Below are 21,789 nucleotides of genomic sequence, written 5' to 3'. Positions count from 1 at the left end.
ACTCATTCATTTATTTGCTTATTTATTTTTGGCTGTGTGACTTGTAAGATCTTAGTTCCCCGATCAGGAAGCAAACCCAGGCCCTTGGCAGTGAAAGGGCAGAGTTCTAACCATTAGAGGGCAGGAAATTCTCCTTCAAGTTTTCATTTAAATCCTTAGGCCTGTTTATTACAACTGTTTAAAGTTCATCGTCTGAATACCATCTCTGTGGTTTCTAGGTGTGTTTCCATTGGTTGATTTTTTGATGACTCTAGGTCACACTTTGAGCTTCTTTACACAGCTAACAATCTTCTCATGCCACATCTAGATATTATGCATGCCATCCTGTTGAGATTTTGTTGTATTCCTTTAGTGAATATTGAGGTTTATTTTAGGGGACAGTCAAGTGACTTGCAGATCTGGTTTATCCTACTAGGGCTAGTATCACTCTCAGTAAGGACAGTTATGGAGCAGGCCTTAATCTACAGCTGTTTCACCCCAGCTGCCTTCAGTGAAAAGCTTAGGTGTTCAGTGAGGTCTCTTCAGACTGGTTGGTAGGGCCGTAACTGATTCCTGGTCTTATGGGAGCCCTGGGCATTGTTCAACTTCTAGATCTCTCACAGTCATTCTCTGCCTAGCCTGACGGACTTCAGTTTCACTTTACACACAGGCAGATTCGTATCTGGCCAAGCATTTCAACCAGATTCCAGTACGTATCTCTTGACGTATGCCAGTCAAGTTCCAGTCACTCTGGCTTCCCCAACTCCTATCTCTGTTCCTCAACTCAAACGTGATGGGCTGCTGTGGGTTCCTCCTCCATTTGCTGTCATCTGGAAATTTCCTCTAGGCAAAGACTATGGTCATCACTGTGCTCACCATTTTTCTTTGCCCTCTTTCAAGGATCATATAGCCCTGCACTATTATCGCCCAGTGTTTGAAAACATTTGTGCAACCTATTTTCCCCCAGTTTTTTAGTTGTTTATGGAAGAGGAGCAAATTCTGCACTGGTTACTCTTTCACAGGCAGAGGCAGAGGTCCAAACACCAAGCTGTACTCCATAGTATATAACTTGGGTTCCCATACAGTGTTTATTCCACCATAGGCTGGAATCATGGTAATAACAGAAATGGGAAAATCTCTGATAAGAAACTCACTTAAGTAAATGTAAATCACACTTTCAGGAAATTGACTGAGGAAGGATAGTAGGATTAGATTTTTACAGTAATTTTGATATTTTTCAATTAATCTGATCAGGAGTTTAATTCTACCTGAAATTGTGAATTTTAAATACACGAATATACTTTTAAAATGCACAAACTCATTCTTTCTTCTTTATTTTCATTATGTAAGTCCTTGATACTGCGCATACTGACGCTTTCTTTGCACACTCATGATCACCACTCAGACTCCCTTCAGACAGATTTATTGCTTAAATTCAATTTAAGTGAGTTGACTCTTGGGTAAAATAATCAAAGAATTGACAGGGAAGTTGAGTTAGTCTTGTAGAGGTCTTTAAAATACATATAATTTAATAGATACTAAATTCACAAGCACAATTGTAGTATAAAGAAATCGTTCTCTTGCCCTCCCCCAAAAAATCTGAGAACATTTCATGAAGTTTTCTGACACAACAATTTTTATTCATTCCAACTTTTGCATCAGTTACAGTATATAATTATAAAGATAAGTGATGTTAACACAGACCCACCAGGCAGACAAGTGAGGATGTAACCCCACTGTATTTTTCAGGCTCTGAACATCTCTGTGTTTGCCCACTTTGATCAGTTTTTAATTTCCATGGAATGTGCAGGCATCCAGAAGTTCTGTGAGAGGTAACATAAGAGAAAGATCATCAGGTACTGCCTGTGCTTATTAAACACGATCCTTTTCCTATTTTCTAAAAGTAAATGGTAGATAATAAAGATTTTTTTTTTAAATTTCTCTCTCATCGTTCTAACTGATGTCAGTGCTATTCTTAAACATCTACATTTTCCTCCCCTGCTCTCCTCATCTTTAATACATGATATAATTTAACAAAAATCAGGCACACTCCCAATAATTTGATTATTCCAGGTCTGATTTTATTTCTCCAACTTATTTCTTTTGGAGGCAGCTGTGCCATTTCTATAATACACAAAAATAGAGAGAGATGATATACTTAGTGTTATTTCTATATATGTATATATGTAGAAATGGCCTACTTAGCGCTAATACTTTGTTTCTATTAAATTGTATAAAGTATTATCTATATGTTTTACTTAAAATCTTTGTGAATTGGTCCCCTGTGAGTGGTATATATGTGTCATTTCAAACCTTCTCCCTACACTGAAATGCTAACACACATTTTCATTCTAGCAGCCAAAGAAAATGGAAAAGGACATGTAAAAAAGTTCAATTTGCAAAAGATCTCTAGTTCTACTGTATCCTCTGTCTCCTTCAAACAATTCGGCCTTTTCAGGTAGTATCTTATACTGTTGCCTAATTGAGTTGCTTCCCTGGTAAGCCTGAATCCTCCTGTGGGGCCAGGAGCAAGCCCTCTGAATCTTTATGCTCCTATTGGTACCGGCCCAGTCTCGGCACAAGGTCATCCTTAAGACAAACATGTTTGCCTTGATGCACATGTTACTACTCCTTGGTGTTTATTCTACTCACCTGAGTGTAAGCAATGCCTCACATTAGCAATAGCCTGAAGATACTCTGGCCCTAAGTATTTTTGGTAAGTTGTTCTGTCCTGAAGGTTAGCCAGACATTCTGTGTCATCACTGAAGAGCAGGTCCTTGGCTGGGGATTTAAACATCTGGAACATCATGTATTCAAACCCATTTCTTCCGAAGAGCTCCTGGGTCAGACAGACAGACAGAAAGCGAGTGACCAGCAGCCCGGGCCACGTGTTCTGCATCAGAAGCCCCAAGTCTGCTGGACTGCTCAGCTCCAGTGCCTGGCGACCCTGGGACACAGCAACAGCTTAGGAGGCACCGGAGCAAAACGGCAAAAAGTTCTCTGGGTTCAAAGCCAGGCCCTAGCTTTTCCTATAGTGTGACTTAAGAAAATTCTTGACTGAGCTCAGTGAACTACACTTTGTATGTGTGCATGCTCAGTCGTGTCTGACTCTTTGGGACCCCAGGGACTATAGCCCACCAGGCTCCTCTGTCCATAAAATTTTCCAGGTAAGAATAGTAGAGTGGGTTGCCATTTCCTTCTCCAGGGGATCTTCCCAACCCAGGGATCAAACCTTCACCTCTTGCACCACAGATTGTTTCCCACTGCACCAAGGTGGAAACACCTGAACTTCAATTTACTCATTTGTAAATGGAGGTAATTACATTAGATACTGAGATGATCTATGCAAAAAGTGAGAGTGTTAGTCACTCACTCACATCCAACTCTTTGCAACCCCATGGACTCCTCTGTCCATGGAATTCTCCAGGCAAAAACACAGGAGTGGGTAGCCATTCCCTTCTCCAGGGGACCTTCCTGACCCAGGGATTGAACCTGCATTCCCTGCATTGCAACCAGATTCTTTACTATCTGATAAAGAATACAGGGAAGCCCAATGTATGTAAAGCAACTGTTAAATAGAAAGATCCCCAAGTTCACTGCTCTATTACTATCCCACCAACAACTGGTGGATGTTTTCAACTCTCTGAGTCATCTTTACATGATTTCCTGTGACCAGATCCCTTCCTACCTTGCATCTTTTGTTTTCTGAACCTGACCCACACACTGATCATTTCCATTGCTTCCTGCCCCTCCCCCCACCACTTCCTTTGTCCACTTCCGTTGTAGCAGAGGTGGCAGCTCACCCTGGATGGTACCATCCCTTCAAAAGCCCAAGTCCAAGAGCCTCTTGTGTTGCCAGCTGCCTCTGGGTCATCACCCTTTAAGCAGGATGTGTCAACAGCCTATGCTAAGATATAGATTACTCTTTGGGGGCTCCTCCAGGAATAGAGTGCGCTAGGGCAAAAGGCAGACGGGGCTTTGGGTTCCTTAAGATCTTCTGATTCAGGCAGCCACTATTCCCTAGGGTCAGCCCTTTTTGGCTGCCTATAGAGGTCATAAGTTATCTGAATGTTAGCTCTTCGACTTTCATGAAGCCCAAAACAGTGCTCAGCCTGCCCAGTTTCAAGAAACACAGTGAGATCCTCTTTTTGGTCAGGCAGAGTAACCTCTGTTCCACCTTTCCCACATGTAGCCCTGCCTGGTGGGAAGGGCACCTGGGCTGACTCCCTTATTTCCAGGACAGAACAAGCCCAGGAGGTACCATGACTCTGCTCAGTCTCAGGGAGACACTTGAGATGCCCATATGTCTGGACTCTTCCACTGGGATACCCTAGACAGCCCCAGGGCAAGAAGTGAGCACAGCCACCAGCCTCCCACTTTCATCAGAGGCAGGGTCCACTGCCCAGGGAGAAAGAGTGTGCGACTGGGCTGGGGCGTGTCTGTGCAGCTCTGCAAGTGAGCTGAGCATTCACGTGGGGGATGAGGACTGAATTCCCACACCTGTTGATTGAAGAGCATTCTGCGAACAAAATCTGCCTTATCTTTCCTTGAGACCACAGCATGACTTGGGACTATGGCCAGGTGGCAGCTCTGAGCCTCAGTCACAGGCTTCCTAGAGCCATCGAGGCACAGCAGCTGGAAGTCCTCGTGTTTTAGATTCTTCGCCCAGGCTTCAGGGTTCTTTCCTGGAGAGAGAGGAGGTGGAGAGGTCATAGCTAATCACTTCAGTCAAGGCACCCTCACTGGGGGGTGTGACTGACCACCAGTGCCTGGGAGAACCACAAAGGCACAAACAAAACAATAAAACATAAAACAGAAGAGAAACATTCATAAACTCATAAATTCATTTGTCAGTCCTGTTAGAGGCAAAGATTTCCTCAACAGGCCTGCAAAGTGCTAGTCAAAAAAGAGAAGATCGACTGATTAAACTATATTAAAATGAAGAATGTTCATCAAAAGACATTATTAAGAAAGCAGGAATTCCCTGGTGGTTCAGTGGTTAGGACTCCAGGCTTCCACTGCTGGGCCCAGGTTCAACTCCTGGTGGGGAACTAAGATCCCACAAGCCTTGCAGCATGGCCAAAAAAAAAAGTGAAAGGCAAGTATTTTCAAAGAGGGACAAGCTATGTGCATTACATACAGCTACAAAAACTTGTGTCCAGAAAATACAAAGAACGCCTAAAAATCAAGATAGCCAGATGTGCTTCTATGGACTATGGCCTTTGTGTGTTTGTTGGTTGGGTTCAAGGTCAATGTGATAACCAACCCTGTCCAGTCTGAGCAGACATGAAGAATTTTTTCATTCCCTAAATAAAGAATGTTAGGACCAATGTGACTGCCTGGGGAGTGATTTCCCAGGAAGGACTCTGAGTTTTCCTGAGGGAGGAAAGGACAGTGCAGGTGCATACCGTCAGTGTTCTGCAGGACTGTGGGGTGCTTCACAAAGGCCACATCTCCCTTCTCAACCAGACACCTGCACAGAGAAGGTCAGGTCAGCAAAGGGGACCCACAGAGGTGGGAGAGAGCAGCTCCAAGACGGAATTCCTGGGAGCTCCCCTCCCCTTGCCCAGACAACTGGGCACATCTAACATGGCCCGCTTATTCCACACACACTGCTGTAATGTCTGCTGTCCCTGGCAACTTCAGAAGAAATGTCATAGAAAAAGAAATCTGCTTATTTAGATTCCACTGTAGATACCCATTGCTTGCTTCCTTAAACTGTGATTGGCTTCTCCACGGGAGATGCTTGTGTTCTATTAACAGGGCTATCCAAAGATAATTCTCTGGCTGGATCAAAACTCACATCAGAGATTAAAATCAGCGTGGAAGATATGATTCTGAAGGAGTCTTGTCACACCTTATGTGTCTGCGCAGCCTTAACAAAAGTTAATGTGCATGTATCACGAGATATTTTTCATGCTTAATCTCCTGAAAAATGTTTCTCAGTGTTCAAGGTGCATGCTTTGGGAGAAACGTTGAGCACACGAAAAATCAGTTTTGTGACATTCAGTCAGTTAGAAAATGATGTTATTAATTTTTAGGAATACCTCTCCAGTTTTCTCTGTCCCATCATCAGGCCCCTCTATCCTTCACTAGAATCAGTTACTCCCGTCAATTTTCCTAAGCAATCTTGTCCTATTTTTTTGTATTAACAACCTCCCCTCAATAATCCCAGTCCTGAATGAGCCCAATCGTCTGTCTCAGGTGTGTCCGCACCTCAGCAGTGAAGTAGACGAGAGCTCCCCGATCCTTAACTTCACATGGGCATTCTGGCATCCCTTCTCTACTCTAGACCTGTGACTCTCCAAGGGTGGGCTGGACCAGCAGCATCAGCAACCTGGGAACGGGTTATAAATGCACATTCTTGGGCCCTGGACCCACTGGCTCAGGAACTCTGGAATGGGGTTCAGCCCTCTGGGTTTGAATAAGCCCTGTGGGAGCATGCTCAAGTGAGTATGAGAGAACACTGCCTGAGACAGCATCCCCATGACTCTTTTTGACCCCATGGACTGCAGCCCACCAGGCTCCTCTGTCCATGGGGATCCTCCAGGCAACAATACTAGAATGTATTCTCCAGTATACTGGAGCCCTCCTCTAGGGGATCTTCCCAATCCAGGGATCAAACCCAAGTTTCCCGCATTGCAGGCAGATTCTTTACCGTCTGAGCTACCAGGTAAGCCACTCTACAGAGCAGGGACCCCAAAATGTTCTCCCACTTCCTGTAAACCTCTGTCTTTCCATACACCCCTCCACAACACTTACACTCTGTCATGTACTCGGGCTTCGCAGAAGAAATAGAGAGATCAACATGTGGGCTTCCTTTCAGCATCCTTTTGTCGAATCTGGCAGCCCAAGACTCTAGCACTCTCCTGCCCTCCAGGGACAAAGGAGGAGGGAAGGCCTCCCTCCAGCTAAAGTCTCCTCCCCAGGGGCTCTGCACCCCATCTCAACCCACACTCAGGCACTTTCCATGGCAGTCATCCTCTTTCCCCTCTATAACCCTCTTCACTGGGCTCTTTCCATCAGCACTTATGCTTCTTTTAAAAAATAAACAAACGCTAAGCCTTGCCTTGACCCTACACTGCCCTTAGCAATGGGCCTCTCCCCTAAAGTCATGCAAACACCTAAGAGCATCACAGCACTTACCATCAGCATTCCTGCACATGAGTCCCTGACCCTTGCCAGTCATCTTAGGGGACTGACTCACTATTGAATCTGCTCCCGCCTGGGTCACCAGATCCAGTTCCTTGTACTTGTTTTATTTGATGTCCCAAGTCCATCCTTTCTCCAATGATCTTAACTGTCATCTTTGTTTTAGACTAAACATAATATGTCTACGTATCTGTCTTGGAAGTCTTTTCTCTTCCACTGATTTGTCAGTCATCACATAAACCAGCCTGTATTGATCATATTATTAAGCAGTACTGTAATGTGATTTTTATATCTAAGAATACAAAATTCCCTTTGTGTAACATTGTTTTTTAATTCTTGGCTCTTATTTGGTCTACCAAGTGTTAATATTTTTTGAGTTCTGATTAGGCCTCCCCATCCCCTTCAATCCACCTGGTCACACTGGAGGCAGCTAGGACTTTACAACACAACTTCAGGGCATGAGCTGTGTGAGCAGGAAGATTTCCCCTGAACTGGGCTGACAATCACCCTCACTGCTGTGTTGAAGCTAGACTGTGGTGGGGGAGGGGGATAGGACAGATGCATGGATTTCTGTTAGGGGTTATAATCTGGGGAGAGACAATGGTGGTTTAGATCCAGGTGGCATCAGCAGAGATGGGTGATGAGGTCAGTTCTCGTTACCCTTTGCAGGTAGAGCTAACATAATATGATGATATGGGGTCTCAGAGAAAGAGAGTAGACACGGTTAATACACATCAAGACTTTGAATTTTTCCAAAAGGAAAAACAGAGTTTCCTTTAACTGAGATGGGGAAGACTGCAGCAGGTACTGGTTTGGGTGGAAGCATGTGAAATTCCAAAAGCTCAGTTTGGGACATTTAAACTTGACCTGGTGATTAGACATCCAAGTGGACATGCCCAGTAAGCAGTTAGATGTATGAGTTTAGAGTTTCATCTGGTGTTTTGAAGAGATGTCTGAAGAGGAACGTAGATTTGGGAATTGTCAACATACAGAACTAGATGGAGAATGAGAAGTGGACGTCAGAGGATGAGATGGCTAGATGGCATCATCAATACAAGGAACATGAACTTGGGCATACTCCAGGAGATGATGAGGAACAGAGGGGTTGGTGTGCTATAGTCCATGGGGATGCAAAGAGTTGGACGTGACTGGGCGACTGAACGACAACAAGGACTAGATAAAACCACTAAAGTCTGAGCACTAAGAGACAAGACCAAGGCTGGAGCCCTGGGGCTCGCCAATATGTAGAGGTCAGGGAATGAAGCAGAACCAGCAAAGGGGCTGAGATGCAGTAACAGGAGAAGAAGGAGGGAATCCAGGAAAGTGTGGTGTCCAGAAGCCAGAGAAGAAGAATGTATCCAAGAGGAGGAAGAGATGGGTGGTGCCAATGATCTGGGCTTTGGATTTATTTGCAACTCAGAGGTCCCTGGTGATTTAAAAGGATGATTTCAGAACTTCCCTGGTGGTCCACAGGCTAAGATTCCTTGTTCCCAATGCTGGGGCCCAGGTTTGCTCCCTGCTTAGGGAACTAGATCCCACATGCCAGAACCAAGGGTTCACATGTCAGAACCAAGGGTTCACATGCTGCATCTAAGGATCCCACATGCCACAATGAAGACCCCATGCAGCCAGATAAATAAATATATTTTTTAAAAGTGTAGTTTCAGCTGTGTGGTGGATGGTGGTAGATGGGGGTCAATGTGGGGGCGGGCGGTAGGTGTGGTGGGAATAATCTTCCCATGTGCCAACAATGAGGAAGAATGTCTTCTGTAGATAATTTAAATGCAATAATGAAAACCAACTCCACTGGTTGGGGAGGGAGAGGTGAACAGTTTCTTAAACTAGGTTTGGGGGAGACTGAAAGGAGAGAAACTGAACTGAGCAAGGACATTAGAATAACCTCCTTCAAGGACTTCTGTTGTAAAGAAGAAACAGGAGGTTGCTACAGAGGACAGTGAGATCAAGAGAAGTTTGTCTTATTTCTTTATGTTTAGGATGAGAAAGAAGCAGCATGTCTGCGTGCTGCTGGAAGTAATTCTGTGGAGAATAAGATGTGATGACACAGGAGGAAGAGGAGAGGCGTGCTGGGGCAACGCTCTTCAACAGGCTGCAGGGAGGTGATGCCAACACAGGATCGGGCTCAGCAGGAGCCGGCCTGCTCATCCCCAGGAGAAGGACTGGCAGCATACCCACCGGCACGGAGGTTAGCACATGCCCAGATATGGCAGTGGTGCACTGGCATTTCTATCTGGATGACCTCAGTTTTCTCAGGTGAAGGAGGAAACAACAGTGGGATAGATGGAGGAAGAAATGTCGGATGACTGAGGAGAGGAAAGAGCATGGAATGGTCTTGTAAGAGAGAGGGATGGTAACGGACTAGAGATGGTCTGGCTCATGGGAACTGGGTTCTCATTACTTTACACGGAGGCCAGTCAGTTTGGAGGACCCGGCACCGAAGGGGAATGTTGGACCCAACCCAGGCCGCAGTTCAGCCAGGAGTAGGCGACAGGCATTTGAGGACGTGCACAGGGGAATAATTATCACGGTTAGCTATAGAAAGTCTGCTGTGGACTGGAGAGGGAAAAGTTTATAGCGGGGGTGAGAACAGGATCAACGGATCTCAGGTCAGTAGGAATGCTGGAGTCAGGAAGCGGGAAGCACAGCCAAGGCAGGCAGGAGGTGGTGGGGAGAATGACATGCCTAGATCTAAGACTGTTCTTTGCGTCCCCATCTTCACGATGGAACTTCCATGGTTCTGGACAGAACTCTAGGTCTCTGTGATGCTATCATAATCATACCAAAATGGGGCCATGGACCCTAACACCGATGCACATCCCAATGGAAAGAAAAGTTTAAATATTTTACCCTCAGTTTAATGTTCATCATATATTTATGTAGTAGGATCTGTGAAACTATGTAATTTATGTATGGTTTATGAAAGTGACAAAATTTTGGAGAGGGAGGGACAGAGTAGTCTGGCCACGTGATGACTAGAAGCCTTCTTTATAGAGGCTCCCACATTTTCCACACAATCCCAACTCCATAGCACCCTCGAGTGCCCTCCATACTTAGAATTAACTCAGGAGATATCCTGAGCCAGATCTCCAAGGGCAAAACAGCCAACGGCTGCAACCCCAGCCTCCCCTCACCCGGACCCACCTCTACTCTGGGGCCTTCCCTGGCCTCAAACACAGCATGATTTGTCTAGCCTTGCCTTTGTCCTTTGCTGTTCCTTCTTCCAGGAGTATTCTTCTCCAGATTTTCTCCTGATTCCCTTGCAATATTTAACCCTCAATATTTAACAGCCCCTCCATGATGCTGAGGCCTTCCCTGACCACTTTTTCTAAGATTATCCCTGAATCACTGCCATATCATGCCCCTCGGTCCCACGCCCCCATACACACACCCTATAGCGCTTACCACAGTCAGGGAGTGATCGTCCTTTATATGTTGTCTTACTCCCCCCATGAGACACAGGGGCCATATGTCTTGCTGCTGCTCTAACCCACCTACCTAGAACAGCGCCTGCACATACTACATGCTCAATAAATATTTATTGAATGAATGGAGGAGCCCAGGAATATATGTGTTTTTAAATGTACTCATCAAACAGGTGTAAAATGCACATATTCAGTGTCCTTCCTTTGATCTCAAACCGGGCTCTGGAAGATCCTGTGACTTGTCCACAGTCACATAGAAGGAAGGATCGAAAGCAGAAGCAGGGCTGTGACCTGTGCTTATCATTCTTGCCCCTCCCCAGGTGCCCTGAGTCCACCAGCTCTGCCCAAGAGTGCTCCAGGAAGGGGCCGGACCTGAGTCCTCAGCGCGCCTGGGAATCTGCAGTTCCTGTTCTCCAGTCCTGGCCCCTCCTAAATGCAGCACTCAGATGGTGGGGTGCTGAGAAAGGAGAAAGGACAAGAGATTCAATGGGCTGGTGCCAAAGCAAAAGGCAGTGGGCAGATGCTACTTGCCTGAGCGCCCCACTGGAGCCGTAGTACTGCTCGTGGCTGTTGGGAGCACACATGTGGGCTGGCTTGAAGCTGCCTCTGCACAGAGCACAGAGGCCGGACTCTGGATCAGACCCAGGGGCACAGCTTTGACTGAAGAATTCATCTGCATAGGAGGACACCAGAGGTTAGCTTTCCCTGCCTGTGTTGGCAAGAAAGCCTCAGATGTTGTCCCTAAAATTGCCTGAGTGACATAAAGACACATTCAAGTGTTTAGTACCATCTGATTAGAAATAAGAACCTATGGAATAGAAAGAGAAAAAAGGTTGCAGCTGGAGCAAAGTAAAGGGGACCTGATTGAAGCTGGGACAAGGGTCTGTGAGCTCACGGAAGCCCTGGCACAGGGCAGCAGGGGGAGGGATGGACACTGATTAACTCTAGGAGAGTGGATGGAATTGCAAGTTTTGGTTGGTTGACCCTGTCCTGCACACTTTCCAATCTCTACTGCCCTTGTCCACCTTTACAAGGTCTGCAATTATGACTCGAAGGACAGGAAGGAGCCCAAGAGGCCCAACTGCCCAGCCCTGTGCTAAGCCCCAGGGTACCACTATGATGAAACCACAGAAGTCTTGCCCTCCTGGAGCCCAAGTTCATGGGGCGACAGTCACAACTCAAGTAACTACACCATGAATTAGCATTTCCCCATAATTGTATTTCCCCATCATGCTTTGGGAAAAAGAATATGGCTCCACAGCTACAAATAAAGGAGCCTGGTACAGACCTAGAAGTCAGGGAGAGGTCTCAAGTGGAGAGTTGAAGAATGAATAGGAGTTACCCTAGTGAAGGGCAAAGGATGCACTTTCCAGACAGGGAGCAGCATCTTTAAAGGCTAAGACAAGGGTTGGGGAGGAGGGCAAAACAGCACAGAGAGCTTAATGGAGGCCCACTGGGCCTGAACCACTCAGTGATCCAGTGAGTGGGAAGGGTCAGGGTCCAGACCACATGTGATGACCTACATCTTTGTGTACATTTTGCTTTTATTTGTAAAGAAATGGGGAGTCTCTGACAGGCTAGATAACATTGGGCCAAGGGTCTAGCAGGGTGAGTCAAGACAGATTTGGGGTGTAGGCAGCAGGCTACTGCTGGAGTCCGGGGGACATGAGGGCAGCTTTGAGTCTCATGAAGCAGAGGGAGGAGCTAGGTGGAGGGAGGACAGCTGAAATCTCATGCTGGACGGGTATGTGGAGATGATGGCAGGTTGGTTTCCAGCTGGAGCCAGTGCACAGACTGGGAGCCTCCAGCAAGCTGGGTGGCTCTGGGGCAGGCCCAGGCTTGGTAGAGAGAATGCATTCTATTTTGTACAGGTTAAGTTTAATGCACTTTTGAAATACAAGATTAGATAATGTCAAACAAGCAGTTCAATATATGCAGGTTTGGAGATCAAAGAGAAATACGTGCTAGGGGCAAAACCTGACATTGTCAGCATATTGACATAACAACAGTGACAGCAGCAAACATTGATCTAGTGCTTGCTCTGAGCCTAGCTTTGCACATATAATATTGGTTTAGATGGTCATCTAGGCTGCAGGCACAGATATGAGTGCTTGGAGGTTGAGTTTAAAGTGGGGGGAAAAGTTGCTTTAAGCAACTCAAACATTTATTAACCAGGTTGGGAAAGAGGGACTTTGTAGGGGTAAGAGAAAAAAGAAGCTAGTATGTTTTCACAAAAGCCAGGAGACTGTGATTTAAGATGACTCAAAGAAGGAAAGGTCATGGAGGAACAGACTGGAGCCCATCCTTCCAACTGAGCAACACGGAGGTCCTGGTAACCTTGACCAGAGTTCTCCCTGTGGAATGAGGCAGGGGAGTCACCCACAGCAGGGAGTGCAGGGGTGAATGGCTCAGACCATGATTTTAAGAGGCCTAGCCATAAAGGCAGAAGGAGAAGGTTAGGAGCTAGAGGGGACGGTAGGGAGAGGGAGGATTTTTAAAGATGAAAGATGTTGGGTGCATTTACAGGTTGAGAGAAATTGTTGCATATACCAGAGGAAGAAATGGAAACTGAGGGTGCAGCTCTGGGGAGGGGGTCAAGGCAGGGACCAACAGCCAAGTGGGTAGGAGGACTGGCTGAGCAGATGCAGCCAGCAGGAGTCCTGGGCTTTGTTGGTGGGGTATTGATGGGAACTGTCCTGATGGCTTCAAGTGTCTCTTGCAGAAGCAGACAAGATCATCTGCTCAGAAAGGGTGGTAGACAGGTGAAAGTGGGATGGAGGTGTATGGACAACTAGGACATTAGGGTAATTACTGGGAAGTGTGGGGAGTGGAGCAGAGGAACAGTAGGGGTGCTTGTGAGCCTACAGTGGTGGGGGTGGGGAGGCGGTATGGGTGATGCTGAGGCCAGCGGCTGGAACATCTGCATGGAATGAGTTGCTATGCCCTGTGACATTCTCCATCTGTGTTCAGCTGCTCAGGCGCAGAGCACCAAGAGAGTGGGTGATGCAGTTCCTGCAGGGCTGGGACTTGTCATACGACTGGGGAAAGCTCCTGGAGGAGCAGGAGCCTTTTAGGTATCGGCCAGAGTCTTGCTGAAATGACTAACATAGAAATGTAAGAGAGGTGAAGGGTGAAAGTGAAAGCTAAAGCACTCAAAGGGTGAAGATGAACCATACTGGTGTAACGTGTTCAATTAAGAGAGTAACTTCAGGTCTCTCGTCTTCCGAGATCGTCCACATTCTGTGTATGTGTGTATCTCCCCAAATAAACCTGTTTTACACTTAAAAAGGAGGGCAAGTTTAAATGGAAAAACAACACATGCACACTAACACACACATTACACACACACACTAACACACACATTACGCATGTACACCTACACCCACTCTACCCTCCACTCTTGTTTTGCCAACAGGCCTCTTCCATGAGCCAGACGAAAGACATAAAGAGTAATGTATTTCCCTGAGATCTGCTCTTTGAGCCAAACCACTTCCGTGGAAGCAAGAGGGGAGGAGAATGGGGGGTCCTGCTAAGGAGATGTGAAGCTTGCCCACATGTCTATCCAGCCCCTGTCCACCACCCACTTATGCCATTCGTTGAACTGAATTTCTCCCCTACATAGGCACAGGCCCATAGGCACACCGCCACTCAGAACACACTTACGAAATTTACATGACCCAGTTTGATTGTATATGAAACCCATGGGGATGTTCCAGCCAGCAGAAGTGCCAACTGCAGTGTGGCAGGACTTCTTGCCTCGCAGAGAGTTCCAGGTTAGGTCAGCATCTGACTTCTTGACCACTGCCACGACGTAATAACCTTGCAACAGATACCAAGATGCAATTTCAGTACCTCCCAGGTCCTCCCTAAAATTTACTCCAGAGCCACTGCAGCTAACCTTCACCTGTCAGTCTCTCAGGGAGGGAGAACTGTGTGAAGCCACATGTTTGAGTATTTCTGTTGAGTTGAAGTCCAAAAGAAAGTGCTTTAATGACTTCCATTTTAAAGTTAAGTCTCTGATTTTCTAGGCTTATAGTAATACCATTTTCTAATGATGACAATTTAATCTCTTCCTTTCCTCAATTTTTTTAAAAAAAAAACCTCTTTTTCTTATCTTACTGAATTCACTCACAAAATAATGCCAAATATATTTGGTGAGTGTGAGCATTCTTGTCTTGTTCCTGATTTTTATAGGAACACCATTGATATCTGATGTAGTCTATCACAGTATTGTGTAACAGAATTGTGCTTGTTAAGTAAGACCTAAACTGCAAGGCTGAATTTAGAGACTGAAATCATGGGTAATGTGGTTCACCACCACCACTCCCAACCCCTCCCAACACACATACACACACCTTTGCTTGCTGTTGTGGTTCAGATGTCTATATATTCAAGCCTAGAAAAGTTGGAAGCCAACATGGCAGTGGACAACCTCCCTCACCAGTTACTAAACTACCTCAGACAAGTCACCCAGTATCTAGGATCCTAAATCTCTCGTAAATGAAATGATAAGAGTAATATTTAGATGCTAATACCTATTGAAGGGGATGAAATGTGCTAATACGATCATAATGTACATTAGGAATGGGAAGGGGAGGTTACATGGATAGGTTTCTGGCCATGTTGCTTGCAGCAGAAGCAGTACTAGAGCCACTTTCTTGGTGAAGCAGATTCTCCTGTCTACCAGACTGGGTTCTATGATACCATTCCAGCAGCCAAACACTGTTAAAGTAACTTTCTTTGAGCTGTAACAATTTCAACAAAATGGCATTAACTATTGTCATCTGAGGGGTGTGTGTGTGTGTGTGCACGCGCGCGCTTGCGCGCACATGTGTGTGACTTCGAGATTAACTCCTCTCCATCTCTAGTCCAATCTAACCTTCTCTGTCACCCTGAACTATCTTCCAAGCATCCTCATTGACCCACATTTGTATATCACTGCAGTTCTTGAAAATTTCAATCACCTGTAAAGCAATTACAATTCTTTAGAACTTCATGTATTTTATAATCAGAATGACTATATGCTGGCCCTTGGGGTTGGGGATACAGACCCAAATCAGAGAAGACTGTTAGCCAGGAAAGCAAGGAGGAAAGAGGAATAATATATCCCGGATTTTCCTCCCTTCAAAGGGGAGAAGCTGTGGGGTGAGCGACTTTGCACCCCTGAGGCCTCTGCGGTGATGGGTGGTGCAGGGCCTCTGTGACCCCACACTTGTGCTGTGATGCTTCAAGCCCCCACACCTCCCCTAGCTCTCCTATCTCATAAGAAATTCCAAACCCAAGTAAGCACTTGTTTTCATCTCAAGATCCCTTATCACAATAGTTCCCAAAGTTTAATGCATATCAGAATCATTCTGAGGGCTTGCTAAAACATAGACAGCAGCAGCCACATCCTGGAGCTTAGCAGACCTGTGGTTGGACACAGGAAGGTTCATTTCTAATAAGTTCTCAGGTGGTGATGGGGCTACTGCTCCAGACACCACACAACATACACAACCACTGCTCTAGCCAATGCCCTAGATTACCCAGGGCACCTCAGAAACAGACAAAGACCATTTCTGCCCATGAGATGACACAGATGGCAAAACTTGTCACCTGGCCTCCTATTCTGAAGAGGAGGTTGACTCCCCTGCTATTCAAAGCCAGCCACTAAAAGCTAAGGATTAATTTCCTTTCCCTCCTCCTCTTCTTCATTAGCAGCATCTATGACTCCCCTCTTCCTCCTCTGAGGCCTCCACTGGGCCCCAGAAATGTCAGGAATGGGCTCCTGTCCCTTGCAGAGATGGGAGCACAGTGGTGGGTCAGGAAGAGCAGTGGGTTTCCAGTCAGGGTGCCTCTGAACAAGCCCAGGTGCGGCCACTTGCTGGCTGCATGGCCCTGGGGCAGTCACACAGTCCCTGAGCCTCACTTTCCCATCTATGCGACGCACACAGCGACACCCACATTCTAGAGGACGGCTGAGCAGGAGCATTGCAAGCAGGAGCCCTCTGCCCACTGTCACATGCTCCACAAACAGAAATTATTACACAGCTCCCAACAGATTTGCTCCTTCACAGCGAACTGTGGCAGGGTCATCTCTCTCTCTCTCTTTTTTTTTTTTTTAACAAGTCTAGTAATGTTGGCTTATTCGTAAGGCTTTCCTCACCCCCTCTCCCCCACAATAGGCCTTGACCTTTGAGCCCCAGTGTTACTGATTCTGACTCACCTTTCATAGATGTGTTCACACACTTAGACCCAAGCTGCTCTTTGCCATCTTGAGACACTAAAAACAATTGAGGTACAGGTCATTAAACTCTCACATTACTCAAGTCACAATTTTCTCACTCTGAACAGTCAAGAATAAAATGAGGAGAAACGCTGACCAAGCAGTTTGTCATTGGCCATCAACAAGCTGAGATCCTGCCATCCTATTTCACCTCCTCTCCCCTGACCTTTGCTATTTGAAATTAGCCTCCATCCCAGAATTAGCTCAACACTTGGGGAGCTACAGAGAAAGAAAATGAAATGCTCATTGAAGGGGGTGAGGGGGAAGCAGAAGCCATATAAACCTTCACAGAGGTTTTTCACTTTGCTATGTGATTCTAGGCATCCTGACATTCTTCCCTTCAGAGCTCTGGGATGTGCAGGCAGTCATTACAGTCTTGCTAGGTTGTAAGGGAAGGGTCCAGCCCATGGTTCAGAAAGACTGGTTGCAGTCTGCATTCTACCCTGGACACCTCATTCAACCTCCCCAAGCCTCAGTTATTATGGAAATACCACTATTTACTTCACAGAGTTGTCTTGTTTTGAAGGATAAAGTATGGCTTCTCACTGCCTAGCAGCTTAGGGGTTTAACAAATGAACCAGCTTTATTTTTCCCGGTAGATGGATCCCCACAAAGACCATGACCTTGTAGCCCCAATCCTCAATGTTCTAACCGCTACAGTGAGTGCATTTGGATTAGTAAACTTGGCAAAAGGATCTAGGCACCTGTGGCTCTTTCTTCGTTGAAGAGAATGGGGAGAGGATGGTTTTGACCTCCTTATCTGTGACAGAACATGTTTTCTTCTGTACTAAGCCATGGAGCCAGTCAGCCAGTAGAACTGTCCACCTGAATTGGTGGGCGACTCTAACTCAAGGGCAATTTAACAAGCCTTGTGGCCAGTTCTGTGCCATGGTCTCCAATATCACTCTTCCAGCAATGAAGGTGTTATTTTGATTTCTCTCCAAGTTCCACATATATCTTAGCTGGTTCTGACTCTGGGGAAATAGATGTTATTTACTAGTACTCTATGCTCCAAAAACAGCTATTGCTATCTCAACACTGAACTAAATTATTTTTCACCTTTCTATGTCCATAGGCCAGAGGGAAGAAAACACAGGGACCCTCCCCTCCACTTACAGTAGTTCTCTGCCAGGACAGGCACCAGACCACACTTGCCCGCTGTGTAGATGAAGCCTCCATCCAAGCTCATGGCGTCAGCCTCTCCTTTCTGAAGTTAAGAAATAAAACAGTAGCATAACAGTGAGGTTGTTATCCTGTCTCACCCTCAGAGGTTTCCATCTTATTGGCTTCACGTTATGTGTCTTTGTGATAAACCAAATGGCATATGACACAAAGCTTCTGCCACATAAACACAGGGTTTAGAAAACGGGACACGCCTATGGTCCCAACCCAGATCATGCTCCCTAGACATCTCTGTGCCCTCCATGAGACCCCATTCTTAGTATGGGACATGCTGTCACTATATTTTCTTTGTGACCATTGTCATTCACTCAACAATCCACGTGGTCAGACTTAGGGTATTTAATCTCTTTCTACGGGAGATGTTTTCTTCCATATGGCAGAGTTTAATTCTGTTTCTATAATCCCATTAGCACTCTAGTCTAATTGATAATTTATTAATAATTAACTTATGATTTTAATCAATGAACTTTTCCAACAACAAAGTCAAAAATGCATACTTATATTTATAGATAAGGTCATGAAGAAAAAAACATACAGACACAGGAACACTCTTTGCTGTTCCCCTGCTAACTGCTCTTCTAGAAATCTATCTTAAAACAGTAGTAACTACAAAAGCAAAAGCTTACCTTACTGAAAATGTGCTGGGCCCTTTTCTAAACACTATTTCCTCATGTACTCCCTCACAGAACCCAGTAAGGGGGGGTACTATAATTCTCCCCCTTTTATACATTTTTTAATTGAAGCAGAGAGAAGCTAAGTAGTTTATCCAATAGATGATTGGATAAGATTTAAACTAAGATTCAAACTCAGGCGGTTTAATCTTCTTAGCCTTTGCTCATAACCACGATGGAATGTGTCAGCCTCTGGGACTGACTGTTCCAAAGGACACATCCCTAAATACTATGTACATTTTTTTCATCCATCAAATGAGTGAAAAAAATCTCTTTCATGGGCTTATCATGAGGATTAAATGAGTTAATACAAGTTAAGAACTCATACACATGCATGGCACACAGTAAGTAACTCCAGACATATTCACTGTCATTAATATTAAAGATATACTCAAAAATATTGATGGGCATAGAACAAAAATATCCAATCACATATTATCCATAATAGACAAGGATTCAGAAATAATTCAAATATAGACAGTTAGAAATTGGTTAAATAAATTGAGGCATAAATATTTGGTGATCTATTATGCAGCCATTAAAAACATTTTAAATGAATATTTCATTACCTAAGAAAGTGTGCCAATTGTGCTCAAGAATTGAAATAATAACTGTTAAAATTTATTGACTGCTTATTACACACTAGGCAATGTTACAAGCACTCAAATTCATTTGATCCTTATAACAGACAAATTCAGGAGACTATATAAATTGCAAGACCTTAATATTATGGGTTAGTCCCAGAGAGGTTTACCGCAATTATGATCTTTTGAAGAAAAACTGTAGTGTCTTCTAAGTTTGTCAATTTTTCCGTCTTTTATTGATAATTTTTTTTCTAATCTCCAAAACTGAAATGGACAGCTATTAACAACATAACACCATCACTCAAAAATTATAATGAGTTTTGAGTTGTGAAGTTGTAAATGATATTATTTTTCATTTCTCTTCCAGCATGTAATAATTTTATCACAGGAAAAAAAAAAAAGTTTAACCTGTCCAGAGAACCAATAAGGTTGATTTGCTTTCACAGTCCACAGGGGCTCTGACCACAGGATGTCACCCTACATGCTAGGCAGGACCCCTCAGAGCTCCCTGGACTCCAGAGTTGAACTGAAGATACGGGGAGGTGGGGCCAGTGGGGTGGGGCTTCAGAGAGCGGGGCTGGGGGAGGCAGCATGGAACAGGCCTGTCTCAGCCTCACAGCTGATGGGAAGACACGGGAAGGGGGCCTCCACCACCAAGCGCACAGCAGCGCTGCATGTCCAAGTGTCCAAGCCCAGCTGCAGAAGCAGGTGCTCCTTACCGCGATGGCAGCAATGCAGTCCTCGGCACTCTCCTCCATCGTGCACTTCAGGATGCCCCCGCTCAGCGCACTCCACTGGTTACACTTGACATGCTCGTGATGGCCCACTGTGCACCACATCACCCTCTGGGGATCTTCTGCCTCTGGGACTGCTAGAGAAGAGCCAGGGATCCAAAAGAAGCCCCCAGATGGGGGAAGGATTCCAAGTGGCTGCCCAACCGGGCTCTTCCTGGCAGCGGCAGAGTTGACGTGTCTCACGCCCATGTCACCACCTATTCCCACATATCACCTCCAGGAGAAATGGCCAACTCGGCTCCCAGACAGAGCAGTGAAGGCAGAGCAAGCCCCCTCCTGATCTCCCTACTCAGACATCACCTCCCCAGGGGAAGCCTCTGCCAGCACCAGCCCAACTCAGGGCCTTCTGGGTTTTTTTCTCACAGGATGGAGATCTCCCATCCAGGGAGCATCCCCCACTTGGAAGCTAGTGTCATTTGTCCTGGGCGGGCCTGCTTGTTCCACCCCCCACCCCCCCACACACCTGCTCCTGCCACCAAGTATGTCCACATCAATCACAAGGGCTTTGGCAGATGTGCCGTAACTACTGAAAGAAAACAAAGAAAGGAAGGAGGAAGGAAGCATGGACAACCAAAGGAAAGCAAGTGCTGGATCAGGGCTTGCTGGATCACTGTGTGCTGGATCAGTGTGTGCTCAGTCGCTTCAGATGTGTCCAACTCTCTCTGACCCTATGGACTGTAGCCTGCCAGGCTCCTCTGTCCAAGGGATTCTTCAGGCAAGAATGCTGGAGTGGGTCACCATGCCCTCCTCCAGGGGATCTTCCTGACCCAGGGATTGAACACAAGTCTCTCATGTCTCCTGCATTGACAGGCAGATTCTTTACCACTAGTGCCACCTGGGAAGTCCCAACTCTCTGAAATTCTGGCTCTGATCGTGGTGGTAGCAGAGGCTGTGTTCCCACTTCAGTTTAGGATGGGCTCTATTCCTTGTCAAATAGACCCGCTGTGGGGTGGGGCAAGCCTGGCTAACACAAAGGAGACAGGACTGTCCTTACTTAGATATGAAAGTCACTCAATCGTGTCTGACTCTCTGAGACCCCATGGACTATACACTCCATGGAATTCTCCAGGCCAGAATACTGGAGTGGGTAGCTTTCCCTTCTCCAGGGGATCTTCCCAACCCGGGGACTGAACCCAGGTCTCCCACATTGCAGGTGGATTCTTTACCAGCTGAGCCACAAGGGAAGCCCAAGAATACCTGAGTGGGTAGCCTATCCCTTCTCCAGAGGATCTCCCCAATCCAGGAATCAAACTGGGGTCTCCTACATTGCAGGCAGATTCTTTACCAACTGAGCTATGAGGGAAGCCCCCATCATTACTTAAGTTACCTGTAATCTGAAGGTCTTTTAAACCCTTTTGTGGCCCCAGGTTCAGGCATTTTCCCAAGTTCAGCAGAACATCCCCACAAGAACCCAGCGCAGCTGGCCCTCCCTTGAGCCCCACAGGCCAGTGTGGGTGGGTGAGGTGGGGCTTGCAGGCCCCAGGAAAGCCTCCACGACCCCGCCCTTCCCTATGCCCAAGCTCTCCAGGGCTTCCCAGGACCTTACACACCTCTCCCCAGATGCTGAATAACCGAGAAATACTCATATCCCAAGTAAAGCTTGGCATCCGTCTTAGGTGGGACTCTTAAAAACCCAATGGTGGCATCTGTAAATAGCAGGTCTTTCCCATGAGGAGAGTAGAAGAGTTGGAATTCTGCTGACTTGTCTTTTCCAAAGTGTTC

At 46.0% G+C, this 21,789-nt stretch overlaps 1 protein-coding gene across 1 annotated transcript in view; it reads right to left on the bottom strand.

The window, feature by feature from the left end:
• Window positions 1-1,684: 1,684 nt before the first annotated feature.
• The window catches only part of LOC133074024 (inhibitor of carbonic anhydrase-like), a 42,810-nt gene continuing 22,705 nt past the window's right edge, over window positions 1,685-21,789 (bottom strand). Inside the window, exons 8-17 of the mRNA XM_061167996.1 lie at window positions 21,618-21,789; window positions 19,993-20,144; window positions 17,953-18,043; window positions 16,777-16,833; window positions 14,235-14,390; window positions 11,103-11,244; window positions 5,388-5,452; window positions 4,480-4,664; window positions 2,632-2,818; window positions 1,685-1,802 (exon numbers count right to left, since the gene is read on the bottom strand). Of these exons, the coding sequence (XP_061023979.1) occupies window positions 1,768-1,802; window positions 2,632-2,818; window positions 4,480-4,664; window positions 5,388-5,452; window positions 11,103-11,244; window positions 14,235-14,390; window positions 16,777-16,833; window positions 17,953-18,043; window positions 19,993-20,144; window positions 21,618-21,789 (1,242 nt within the window). The 3' untranslated portion in view covers window positions 1,685-1,767. The remainder of the gene's footprint in view (window positions 1,803-2,631; window positions 2,819-4,479; window positions 4,665-5,387; window positions 5,453-11,102; window positions 11,245-14,234; window positions 14,391-16,776; window positions 16,834-17,952; window positions 18,044-19,992; window positions 20,145-21,617) is intronic.

The sequence above is a fragment of the Dama dama genome, chromosome 19 (genome assembly GCF_033118175.1).
Source record: "Dama dama isolate Ldn47 chromosome 19, ASM3311817v1, whole genome shotgun sequence".
Lineage (NCBI taxonomy): Eukaryota > Metazoa > Chordata > Mammalia > Artiodactyla > Cervidae > Dama > Dama dama.
Note: the sequence above shows the minus strand (reverse complement) of the source record. Positions and strands in the feature narration are given on the sequence as shown.